This window comes from Notolepis coatsorum (genome assembly GCF_963971535.1).
Source record: "Notolepis coatsorum genome assembly, chromosome: 12".
NCBI lineage: Eukaryota > Metazoa > Chordata > Actinopteri > Aulopiformes > Paralepididae > Notolepis > Notolepis coatsorum.
In genome coordinates, this window is record NC_140176.1 from 64,873,271 (window position 1) to 64,886,865 (window position 13,595).

Here is a 13,595-nt window from a genome sequence, read left to right on the forward strand (position 1 = left end):
ATTCATGCAATCTTTATTTCAACTCAATTCATTGAGCCCTCACGTCCAATGACGTTGAGCATACAAAAATAATAATAATAATAATAATAATAAATACATGATAAATACAAAACAATTCAAATCAATTACAGATTATGGTGGACTGGTTGGTGATCAAGGATTTAGACTGACCAAAGGATACCAAAGTATTGAGTTTTAGATATAGGACACCAGTATAGAGTTTGTTGTATGATGTCCCATGTGTCAGGAGCACAGAAGCTGAGAGCAGACTTCCTGGAGCGACAGTGGCTCGGGAGGTAGAGCAGCCGTCTGGTAATCCGGAGGTTCCGGTTCGATTCCCGCTCTTTCCCGGGCAGCGTGTCGATGTGTCCTTGAGCAAGACACTTTTACCCTAATTGCTCCCGATGAGCAGGTTGGCACCTTGCATGGTTGCCTCCGCCGTCGGTGTGTGAATGTGTGAGTGAATGTGTAAAATGTGAGTAACAAATTGTAAAGCGCTTTGTATAAAAGCGCTATATAAAAAAGCAGCCATTCCCAAGTTCAGTACAAACTCTAGGTGCTTTAAGTGTGAGCCAGTCATTGGAACACGTACTATAGGGTCCAGGTGAGCTGATCTGTATTTTGTCATTCACAGGGAGCTGTGGAGGATTTGGAGTGCACAGAGATACCTGCTAGTGAGTCAGATACAAGGGACCAGACACATCAAAGTAAGTAAGACAAACCCCTCCTCCCAGACACATCAGAGTCTTTGAACATGAACTCAAGTTCTAAACACACACACATACATACACACGCACACACACACACACACACAAACACACACACACACACACACACACTCACACACACACACACACACACACACACACACACACACACACACACACACACACACACACACACACACACACACACACTCACACACACACACACACACACACTCACACACACACACACACACACACACACACACACACACACACACACACACACACACACACACACGCACGCACGCACACACACACACACACACACACACACACACATAAAGGTTTAACTTTAAGTTAATTGTTGGCACTATTGATGATCATTAAGACAAGTGCACAGCTGTTTACTTGTGTAATGCTGAAGTCTTACAAAGAACAACTCTGCGGTCCACTTTTGGCTGCTCCTTGTCCATTTGCAAACTGGCAGGCAAGACATACTGTATCTGGGTAGCGACTTGCTCACATACAGAAATTACCTGAATAAAAGCCCACATTCTGATAAATTCACTTTTACACCTAAGCATTGCCTTAATAGCTAGCAAGTGTTTTAGTAGTTAACAAAATAACACGGTTATGTTAAAAGCATTCAGTGTTGATCCCATGCCACATTATATCAACATTTATAGTCACAACGGTTCTCCATTTCCAACAACACCATTTCCTGCACTTTGACATGTAGATTAAAATGATTATTTTAAAATGATTGTAACGCAATAATCTCCCACTTTACTTTAGGGTGAATACTCTATTTTCTTTTAGAGATGTTCAGGTTCACTAATTATGTGTGCTGCTGCAGATTCAATAGCATAGGTCTCTAGTCTCTGGTTGTAAAGTTTCATGAGGCTACCAAATACCTTAGATGTCCTTGTATACAGTGAGGCCAAAAGAGAATGGCCATATACCTGGGCTCATCGGATTCAGAAGCGTGTCAGCTGTATAGCTGTGCCGAATCTATGCAATCCAAGACTGTTTAGAGATCACAAGATGCAGAAATAAGTCTCTTAGAATGTCAGGAGCCTCATATGAGACAATATTGAGAGCTCAGTGGCTTCTCTGATTCTCAAATGGTCTTAAACAAGGATCTTTAGGGACCTTTAGGAGCAATCATTCAGATATCAATGAGCAAAAATGTATACCTAAATGAGAGAATCCAACCTTCTTCTGAGGTTGAAACAAGATCCCGGTAAGCACCACATTGTAACTATGGGTGAACACAGACCCCCCCCCCCCCCCCACCCCCACCCAGTTTAAACAGACATGACAGAGTTTCACTACATGTGGCCCAGCTCCATCCCTCCATAAGCAATGCATTGAATCACCCCCCTCGCTTTCCCCGCTATTTGTGGCTCTTGGTGAGAATTCAGCAAGTACACGGCCTACCGATATTATCGGCTGATATTGGCATTAAAATGTGATATCGGAAATTATCGGTATCGGTTTAAAAAAATAAATAAATACAAAATCTTTATTTACCCAGAGAAGCAAGTAAGAACACATTCAGATTTTTTTTATTGTCAAAAGTATGCATAATGTTGTGTTAATTCCACGACAAGAGATATGTAATGTTAATTACCTGAAATTATTCCGTTTTTGGGGGGGGGGGAAACCCTGCATATATCGGTATCGGTTGATATCGGTATCGGAAATGAAGAGTTGGACAATATCGGTATATCGGTATCGGTAAAAAAGCCAATATCGAGCATCCCTAGATCATCATGGTGACAGAGTGAAGAGCGTACAGTTATAGGATGTATTCCATGTGCCATCATAGTCCCTGAAGTGGGACACAAGACTGTTAGCTGTATGAATTCTTTATTCTTTTTTCATATCTGTGTATATTGTAAGCTTTAGGACACACACTGTATTCATTGTATATGAATATGATGATTTATTTTTATACGACAGATACTGTACCTTGTGGTATTGTACAATGTTTGGCATATAAATCCAGGTATTGAATGTCAAGTTTACACTGTTAAAGGGGAGCTACACCCAATTTAAGAACCCATACATATTATACCCATGATCTAAGATGGTACAAATATGTTTGTGAACGCAAATAAAATCCAAAATCGAGTGTGCTAAAACTGAAATTTGTGATGTCATCAGGCCTAAAGTCTGAAGCTGCTCCATAGACAATTAATTGGGAAAGATGGTATAAATGACACTGAGAGCACCCAGGGGAATGGTCAGAGTATATTGGGTACATTTTATATGTCAGAACTGAGAACACTACACTACTCATTTGGGTACAAAATCTCAAACAAACGTTCTGTGAGTCCCATTCATTGTCCATGGAGCAGCACCAGACTTTATACTTGATCACAAGTTTGATTCTTACTTCTCTGGTTTCTTTGGGGGAGAGAGTAGCTCACGTTCCCAAATATTGATCGACACTTTTCTAGGCCATGGCAATAACCCATTGGAATGTTTAATTTGAATGCTGTTCCCCTTTAAAGGAGAGGCCTAATTCCATTTACTTTCAACCTAGACCCTACTCTTCTATCATCTCACATCCTACATCGTCGGATTAAATTTGCCGGGAGAGTTGCGTAGCTCCTCAAACGCCTCCTCTTTTTGTTCATTCTCCCTCCACGAACGAGGACGCGGGTCTCCTCCTCCTCCTTGTGGTGGGACTCCGGCGGGAGAGTCTGGGTATCCAGGGTGTTGCTGACCCCGTGAGAGACCGCTACGCCCCCTCGCTTCCTGACCCTCTGATTACAGCTTTCCTCAGTCAAGCTAAGCTTTTTTTTCTCTCTCTCTGGCTCTTTCTTGACCCTCCATTTGCAACTGTTGCCAGATTCATGCCAGATGTCAGATGACAGAAAAATTGGTTCTAGGTTTAAGTGAAACGATCCTTTAGCCCTGTTACAGGTATAACATAATTGAATATAGTTTGTTTTATGAAATATTTCCGTTGCCTTTGGCAATCAAATTGATTTCACATCAGAAAAACATACAGTACTGTAATCCACTCGTTCTAGGTTGCATGTATTTTGTTGCCGATGTTATGTGTGTCTTTAATTGATAATAGGGGATGGTGAGTTTTTGTCATCAGGTTTTATGTTTGCTGTATGTAAAGAGATAAAACAATCATTTCAAATGACTCGCTAAAATGACTGTCAAACATCCTCATTACATCGGTTATGGTGTGGAAATGTGTTGAGGGTGTAACTTGATGTTCTCGTCCACCTCTCTACAATAACGTATACATAACCCGATTAGTTTGACGAGGTTACACCCCCCCCCCCCCCCCCCTCCACATAATAGTTTACCAGGGAAATAACTCTCAGTTGTTATTTATTAGTAACAAAATAGGCTGTTCTAATTTATACGAAAGTTGTTTGGCAAAGACACCTCTCGTCTTGCATAAGTGATGCAATAGAAGGGCAGGTGCACTACCACCCACCCACCTGCCTGGCTGTTCTCTTTCTTTCTCTCTATCTCTCTCTCTCTCTCTCTCTCTCTCTCTCTCTCTCTCTCTCTCTCTCCATCCACCAACCTGGATGACTCATGCCGGCTCCGCAGGCTGGAGACTCCAGAGGGATCCTGCCCACGCAGCAACACACGGTCTCTCCAAAGGCCAAGAGGTCCCCAGGAGGAGGTTGAGTAAGAGAGGAATGTCAGAGAGAGAGAGAGAGAGAGATATATGGATGTGCAATTGTGGGGTGAGAAAAATAAGCTGTTTCTTGGGGAGAAACATTTTAAAATTAAACTCTTGTGGTTTGGTTAAGCGTTAACGTTTTTATACAGTGTTTGTGTGAAGTGACACTTGGGCCCAAGGCTCCACTAAATCATATGTGGTTGTGTGTTGTTTTTGCTGTGTCGCTTACTCCACTATAAACCATTATGCAGGTTGTTTCGGCTAATCCGCGTTCCGCGTTAGTGACTGTAACGACATGGTGCTTCTATCGAAGCGCGGTACAAACTCAGCTGCGCAAATGGTCATGAGACCAGTTTGGCTTTACTCTGTCAGAAGTTTTGGCTTTAGGTTATAATGTCCGAGGCTGGAAAAATCAGCTGACACCATTTATTAGAACTTCCTGAGTGATGTTGAAACAATAGGAGGATGTGAAAAGTATTTTCTCTTATACTTGCAATTTTTGCCCTCATTTTGGAAATGCCAACCCCTTTGGAATTTCCAGGAAAGCTTTGACTTCAGTGGTTTGTGTGTGTGGGCGCAGGGGGGGGGGGGGGGCTTTAGTGGTGTGTGTGTGTGTGTGTGTGTGTGTGTGTGTGTGTGTGTGTGTGTGTGTGTGTGTGTGTGTGTGTGTGTGTGTGTGTGTGTGTGTGTGTGTGTGTGTGTGTGTGTGTGTGTGTGTGTGTGTGTGTGTGTGTGTGTGTGTGTGCCTGTGTGTGCCTGTGTTTTTGTCTGACTAGAGATGCACTTTGACATGCCTGTGTGTGTCTTTGAAAAGCAGCTGCTGTCAGGATGGAGGAAGGAAGGGCTTTTTATCTGGGCTGTTGGTGTGAAACACACTCAGTATCCGCAACCAGCCTCACTTGCTCAGCAGAGTCTGCACTGAAGGGTTCAGCTCAAGGGACATGAGGACAGGGAGCAGAGATAACATGTCAAGCCCTTAAGACAGATGGGGAACCGTCCACCTTTTAAATCATAACCGCATTCCTCTGTAGGCCCCACTTAATATCGTCCCCACATGTCTGAGGGGTGCAAGAGCATTCGTAGGACATAATAGGATAATGATACTCTCATACCAATACCAATGTAACGTTTGTGGCACAGACACTGATCTTGATATTTGGGAGCTATTTTCAGTCATCTTAATTCTAAGACTGTATGAAAATAGGCATTTCCTTGTGAATATCCCAAATGTTTTCATGTAGAACAGTTGGGAAAGCACTGGGTAGTTTGGGGGGGAAATAAAACGAACCTCTGAAAAGTCTAAATAAAGTAGGATATACTGTATCTGAAGTATTGAATAAAGAGAAATGTGTCTCTCTGAAGCTGTGTTTCAAAGCTGCAGTGCGGAACTTTTACATAATAATGAACGTCTGTTATGTTTAAGCCCTTGCCTAACGAGTTTACACAATGCTGATTAAGCCTCTCACCGCTTATATTTCTCAGTATACCAGAGTAGTGTCTGTGTAGGCATTCCCGCACTGATGCATCACCGGTAGTGATGTTTTTTTACGACAACCGGCAAGGATTGGTTCGTTTGCCAGAATCCCAGAGTGGAAATGGCGTAAGAACCTAAGAAGCGTCCAAGAAAAGTTTCTGGATGTTCCAGATAAAAAAAGAAAGTCAGCGGAAGAGGAAGGGATAAAGTCGGGAAAAAAAGATCAACAGCGAGGACAAACACGGATAACTAATTACTCTCACTGCCAGTAGGGGGAAACAAAGATTCCGCACTGTAGCTTTGAACTAGAAATTATTTGTTTGGCTGTAAATGGTAAATGGACTGCATATATATAGCGCTTTTATCCAAAGCTTTACAACTTATGCCTCACATTCACCCATTCACTCACACATTCACATACCGACGGCAGAGGCGACCATGCAAGGTGCCAACCTGCTCATTGGGAGCAGTTAGGGGTTAAGTGTCTTGCTCAAGGACACTATTAACCACTATTAGCATGCCTTGACGATGTTAAGGCATGGCTGGCATCAAACTGTCTTTGTCTCTGTTAAAGTTAGATGTTATGTATGATTGCAAGTAACTGTCTAACTGTATCTAACTGTTTCCACAAGAGGGCGCTATAGGCGGAGCTGCTAATGCTGATGCCAGGTATAGAGGTATAAAAGGAGATGTCGACTCCCCCTCTGTCTCTTCCTCCGTCGCTCTCACAAGAGAAGGACTCTCATGTACTGCTGTGTACCACTGTGAAATAAACCACGCCGTTTAATGGCTAAAGAGAGAAACCATGTCTCATGAACATATTATTGTCGCCCCATAGCTGACTCTGTCAACAGGTTATTGGCCCAGATCACGCAGGGGTGAAATAATAAAGGGTAGCAAGTTTAGCTGAAGTATAGGCTAGGTTAGCACCGGGAGCACCGCGTGGCTAAACGCTAGGCCAACAAGAGCTAAAGCTACGCCTACCATCAAAAGAGCAACATGGACCCCAACACGACGATCCTGCGCGTCAAGAGGAAGCGGGGCACCGACCCCACCGATGCGCTGCTGCTGGCGTGCAAGCGGACTAGCCCGGAGAGCAGCGCGCAGAGCCCCGGGGAGGCGGCACCGCGGGAGACGGAGCCTGCTGAGTCCAATGGAGACGAGGTGGAGAACTCCGTCTTCAAACTCGTGGCGACCAAAGGAAGGAGCAAATGGCCCTCGTTCAACAGAAGAGCAGAGGACTATGAGCTCTGGGAAGAGCGCATGTTGTGCTGCATGCACGGTGTGGGACTGAAGACGACGATCTTGACGGCCCCCACGGGAGAAGAAACGGCGGCCGCGCGAGCCCTGGACAACAAGCATAATGCAGATGCATACTGTGAGTTAGCACCACTGCTAGACGACACAAGCTTGGGGCTGATATTCCGCGACACTAAGGACAAAGGCCGAGAAAGCCTGAAAGTGTTGAGAGAACATTATATCGGACAAGGAAGACCCCGAATCGTATCCCTCTACATAACACTAACAGCACTGAAGAAGGGGCACACCGAGACTGTGACTGAATACGTCATCAGAGCTGAGCAGATCATTACGGCACTGAAGAGTGCAGGAGAAGCACCAAGCGATGGACTAATGATGGTGATGGTGATGAGAGGACTACCGGAGCTGTACAAACCGTTCACACTACTGGTAACACACGGTTCAGCGGACATGACGCTGGGAGAGTTCAAGGCCAAGTTGCGAAATTTCTAGGCCTCAGAAGATACCCACCCAGCCGCCGCGGAGGTGGGAGAGAGGGTGCTGAAGGCCCGGGCAACGCCGAGAGAGAAGATCAGGCCCACGACGGAGCTGGCGTGTTGGCGATGCGGAGAAAAAGGCCATCGGAAAGATAACTGCACAAAGACTGTTTGTTGTAGCTTCTGCAAATCCACGGGGCACGCAGACAAAGTGTGCAGAAAGAAACGCGACCAGAGCGCACGGTATGCGCATGGACAAGATGGCGGCAGTGGACAAGATGGCGACGACGGTTGACGTGAGACGAATCCAGACGACGCCCGGAGAGTAGCGGGACAAGAGGACTTCATCTTCGGGGCGCAGACAGCGTACGTCACCCGGCCAACGCAGCTGCAGCAGGCCCAAAGGAAGGGACTGATCGTGGACACAGGTGCATCGTCCCACGTCATAAACGACAGGAATCGATTCAAGAACTTTGACATAACACCTTCGACCCGGAGAGACACAGTATGGAGCTGGCAGACGGGAAGCGCACCTACGGGTTGGCGCAAGGGAGAGGAGACGCACAGGTATGCCTCATAGACAAGAACTATTCTCTGTAAAATCTGCTACTGCGAACGGTGCCAAAGTGTTCTTCAATGAAGGTAAAAATGTTCTTGTAGAGCCTAACGGTACGTGATTTAACATAGAGGTGTACAAGAGAATGTATTATCTACAAACAGAGTGTAATGACAACGACAAGTGTAATAATAATGATATGTGTAATCATTGTAATGTGACTGTCAGTCACGATATTCAGAAATGGCATGAGATCATGGGTCATTGTAATTACGAGGATTTACTGAAACTGCAAGCAGTGACAGAAGGCATGCACATTGAAGGTGAAAAGCGTAGACCTGACAAAGAATGTGTAGTGTGCATAAAGGGGAAGTTCACTCAATCGAGAAACAGAAATCCCACAGAAAAAGTAAAGGTACCACTTGCGCTAGTTAACACAGATCTATCCGGTCCAGTAAGCAACAAGTCCATAGGAGGCTTTAGATATGTACAGTCTTTTACAGATGTGTGTACATGGGCAGTGTTTGTTTACTTTCTCAAAGCAAAGAGTGACACACTCCAGGCCACGGAGAAATTCCTTGCAGACGTAGCCCCTTATGGCAAAATAAGATGCTTGAGGTCTGACAACGGAACAGAGTTCACAAATAGAGAGTTCCAATCACTGTTGAGAAGGAACAAGATAAGACACGAGACGTCATGTCCGTACTCCCCACACCAGAACGGAGTGGCAGAGAGGGAAGGACGTACTCTTTTCGAAATGGCTAGGTGTAAGCTAATAGCTGGTAACTTACCTAAGAGCCTATGGCATTATGCGGTACAAGAAGCCGTTTACACCAGAAACAGGTGCTTTATTAAGCACACGGGCACCACCCCGTATACAGCACTGACAGGAAAGAAATGCAATCTAGCTAGAATGCACAAATTTGGATCAGTGTGTTATGCTTACCAGCAGGACAGAGGAAAGCTCGAGTCCAGATGTGAAAAAGGACTCTTTGTAGGGCACGACAAAGGAAGCCCCGCTTTCCTAGTCTATTATCCCGGTAAAGGGAAAGTGCAGAAACACAGGCTAGTCAAATTTGTCACAAAGACAACATGTGAGAACGAGACACAGACAGAGGAGTCAGAGCTGGACTCCAGAGTTCAAGTTCAAGTTCAAGTTCTTTAATAGTTGTCATACAGAAGTACAGAATACTTTCATACAAAATGCTTCTTACTGTTACGCTCCAGAGACTGTGCTAGACAAGATAGTATCAAATAACATAATAACATAATATAGCATGAATTTAGAAGAAGAAAATGAGGTCACAGTGTTCGGTATAGACATATGTACAATGTTCTGAGTTACCATATAATATACAATACACAATACTATGCAGTGTACTAATGTACAGTACTATCTAGTGCAAAGCAGAAATGGGATGAGGTACAGTTTTAGGTACAATTTACAGTAAGGTGTACGAGTTGTAGTGCAATCCTTCATCCATAAATATAAAGTGTGGGGAGTGGGTGCTACAGTGTGTTTGTTTAAAGTGGGTGTGTGCTATAAAGTGTGTGGAGTGGGTGCTACAGTGTGTTTGTTTAAAGTGAGTGTGTGCGTGTGGATGTGTGTGCTATGTGTGTTTGGTGGTTGTTGTTGTGTAGTGTTCATTCATTGTTCGTTTAGCAGCCTGATGGCCTGGGGATAGAAGCTACTTCTGAGTCTTTCTGTGCTCGCCTTGAGACTCCTGTATCGCTTGCCTGACGGCAGCAGTTCAAAGAGGCAGTTGTTCGGGTGGCTCGAGTCCTTAATAATTCTCTTAGCCTTCCCCTTGCAACGCTTGTAGTAAATGTTCTGGAGGGTGGGGAGCCCCCCTCCAATTGTGCGTTCGGCTGAACGTGTCACTCTTTGTAGTCGGCTTTGGTCTTTTGCAGTGCTATTCCCAAACCAGGAGGTGATGTTGCCGGTCAAGATGCTCTCTATTGTACATGAGTAGAAGTTCTTAAGGATCTTCTGGCTGACTTGGAACTTCCTTAGGCGCCTGAGGAAGTAGAGGCGTTGTCGTGCCTTCTTCACCACACTGTTAATGTAAGGTGTGAAGAAACAGAGACACCTCAGCCTAGTGTACAGTACTTAGCGCAGTCGTGCAGACAGACAGTCAGCAACCCCCAGAGGACGATGACGAGGAGCACCCGAGGGTGACGTCACATGCCCCATGCATTGGGAGGTATCCCTCACGGGAACACAAACCCCCAAAGTATCTGACAGACTATGCCCGGAGAGAAAGTGACAAGGATGACAGTACACTTACCAGCTTTGATTACTGCTACAGAGTAGTAAGTGGAGTACCTCAGACCTTTAAAGAGGCCATAGTGTCCCCAGAATCAAGTAAATTATAATAATGCAGGACCTGTTGCAGACAGGCCACGTGAGCGGATCGGCGCGGCCGAGAAATCCGCTCTTCGCTCTTTAAAGCTTGGTCCGCTCCGCTAATCGATCATGTTGACCCCGCCCCCAAGTCGCTCTCCGCTCGCTCCCCGCTCACCTTGAATCGAGCCCCGCGCCAGATCGCTCGGCAGATTTTTTTTATTTTTTTTGGAGCATGGTGTAAATTAGCTCAAACTACAACAGTCTACACCCCCTGGGCCCCTTAACAATTGTTTGTATTGAGCCGCATTGTAATTGTACCCATTCTGCAATGTTAAATAACGTTGTTTATCCATTCACTAGCTATATTAAGCGATGATAGGCTAGCCGAGCCACAATGCTATGGTCGCTGCCATTAACGTTAGCATGTAAGCTAACGTCAACAACAATGGCGTCGATACGTTTTCTAACAGGAGTGAGTGTGGGCGTCTCTTCAGTGACAAAGCCTGAACCGGATATCACAGGTTCACCCTTCTCATTGGTTGAAAATGGCCTTCATGTTTGTACATCGCCATCTGTTGCTTTGGCATTGTACTGCATGTATATTACATCAACAGTGTAGTTAAACCACTGTGAGCGACCTGGAGTGGATTGGAGCGGAGGAGAACTCTCGCTCCGGACGTCGCGCCGACCCATTTTAAAACCCACTCCTCGCTCACGTCAAAACCGCCCGCTCCGCGCCCCGCGCCGCTCACGCTCCGATCCGCTCACATGGCCTGGTTGCAGAGCAATGGATGAGGAGATGAGGTCCCTAGAGGACAACCACACCTTTACTCTAACCAAGTTACCAGAGGGCAGACAGACAGTGGGAGGGAAATGGGTGTACTCAATCAAGGAGGGTATTGAAGGCCACAACAAGTACAAAGCCAGGTTCGTAGCTAAATGTGTAAATACTGAAGGAGGGTACTCCATGTTTAAATACGGAAGGAGGGTGGCTACATGCTTAAATGCAGAAGGAGGATACTCCATGTTTAAATACAGAAGGAGTAGATTCCAGGTTTAAATACCGGAGTGGATTCCATGTTTAAATACAGAAGTGGATTCTATGTTTGAATACAGAGGTGGATGATTTAATTATGTGGAAAAGATCCTGAAACGTTTTGACATGCAAGAATGTAGAACAAGGGAAACACCATGTGATCAAAAACTAGACTACCAAGAGGATACTCAGAAATTGACAGATGTAAAAATGTACAGAGAAGCTGTAGGTAGCCTCATTTATTTGACAACATGTACTCGCCCTGACCTATGTTTTGTAGTGAGTAAATTGTCACAGCATTTTGCTGACCCCACAGAGGAGCACTGGATTACAGCAAAACATGTTTTTCGTTATCTCAAAGGTACAGCAGATAAACAGCTTTGTTTCAGAAAGAGCAGCAAGGGCTTAGGGCTTAAAGCCTACAGTGATGCAGACTGGGCGGCAGACACCACAGACAGAAGAAGTACCACAGGGTATTGTGTGAGTTTGAACACAAACAGCCCACTGTTTTCATGGAAAACAAAGAAGCAGCCCAAAGTGGCACTGTCAACTTGTGAAGCCGAATACATGGCTCTAACTATGACAATACAGGAATGTATTTATCTAGAACAACTGCTCGAAGGAATGGATACCTATGTATATAAGAAAACTGTTGTTTATGAAGACAACCAGGGAACCATTGCTAGAAACCATGTGTCGACAGAGGTGTAAACATGTGGATATAAAATATCATTTCATCAGATCTGTCATCAGAGAAGAAAGGATGACACTGATTTATTGTCCAACAGACGACATGGTAGCAGACGCTATGACGAAGCCTGTTTCCAAACTGAAATTGAGAAGATTTTCAGAGGTCATGTTTGGTGTGTAAGTATTGACTGCCATATCCTTTTTGATGCTCTGAACTGTATTATTTTCTTTGTAAATTGTTTTTGAAGGAGTTATACAGTGTACTAGACAACCATAAGTGGGAGTGTTAAAGTTAGATGTTATGTATGATTGCAAGTAACTGTCTAACTGTATCTAACTGTTTCCACAAGAGGGCGCTATAGGCGGAGCTGCTAATGCTGCCGCCAGGTATAGAGGTATAAAAGGAGATGTCGACTCCCCCTCTGTCTCTTCCTCCGTCGCTCTCACAAGAGAAAGACTCTCATGTACTGCTGTGTACCACTGTGAAATAAACCACGCTGTTTAATGGCTAAAGAGAGAAACCATGTCATAATATGAACATATTATTGTCGCCCCATAGCTGACTCTGTCAACAGTCTCAATGACAGTAAAACAGAGGTCATGGTGTTTGGTCCCAGCAATGGGCATGTGTCTCCTCCTGGTGACTTGGGCCCTCTTGGGCTTTTTGTGAAGCCAACAGTCACCAACCTAGGGGTAAAATTTTATTGTGACCTAAAGTTGGACAAGCAGATCAATGTTGTGGTGGGAAAGAGTTTTTTCCAACTTAGGAGGCTGTCCAAGGTCAAACCGTTTTTTATCCCGTTCCGTTTTTTGAAACGGTTATCCATGCTTTTATGACCCCTCGCCTTGATTACTGCAATGCCCTGTACGTTGGCGTCAGTCAGGCCTCCCTCTCTCGTTTGCAGTTGGTGCAGAACGCCGCTGCCCGTCTGCTGACGGGAACACGGAAGCGGGAGCACATTTCCCCTGTACTGGCTGCCCTCCACTGGCTTCCTGTGCGTTTTAGGATTGATTTGAAGGTTTTACTGTTTGCTTTTAAATGTTTGAACGGCTTGGCACCGGGTTACCTCTCGGACCTGCTGGAACCCTATGTTCCCCCAAGGTAAGTAAGTAAGTAAAGTTTATTTATATAGCACTTTTCACAGAGACAGCTCACAAAGTGCTTTACACAGCAGAAATAAAATTTTATTAAAATAAAAAGCAAGAAACCATTCAAGAGATAAGATAGAACAAAACACAATGCATCACAGAGAAACAAAACAAAAGACATATTCTATACCTGAAGGAGAAGCTCAAACATTACCCAAAGGCCTGTTTAAACAGTAATGTTTTTAGCTGATTTTAAAAAATGTCAACAGACGATACAGCTCTTAGGCCACGAGGAA

At 44.7% G+C, this 13,595-nt stretch overlaps 1 protein-coding gene across 1 annotated transcript in view; it reads left to right on the plus strand.

Annotated features, from left to right (window-relative positions):
• LOC311237873 (zinc transporter ZIP12-like) overlaps positions 1–300 on the plus strand; it is a gene marked incomplete at both ends in the record, with an annotated part of 42,176 nt that extends 41,876 nt beyond the window's left edge. The window contains one exon of the mRNA XM_084325848.1: positions 248–300. Coding sequence (XP_084181974.1) covers positions 248–300 — 53 coding nt within the window. The remainder of the gene's footprint in view (positions 1–247) is intronic.
• Between the last annotated feature and the right edge of the window lie 13,295 nt (positions 301–13,595).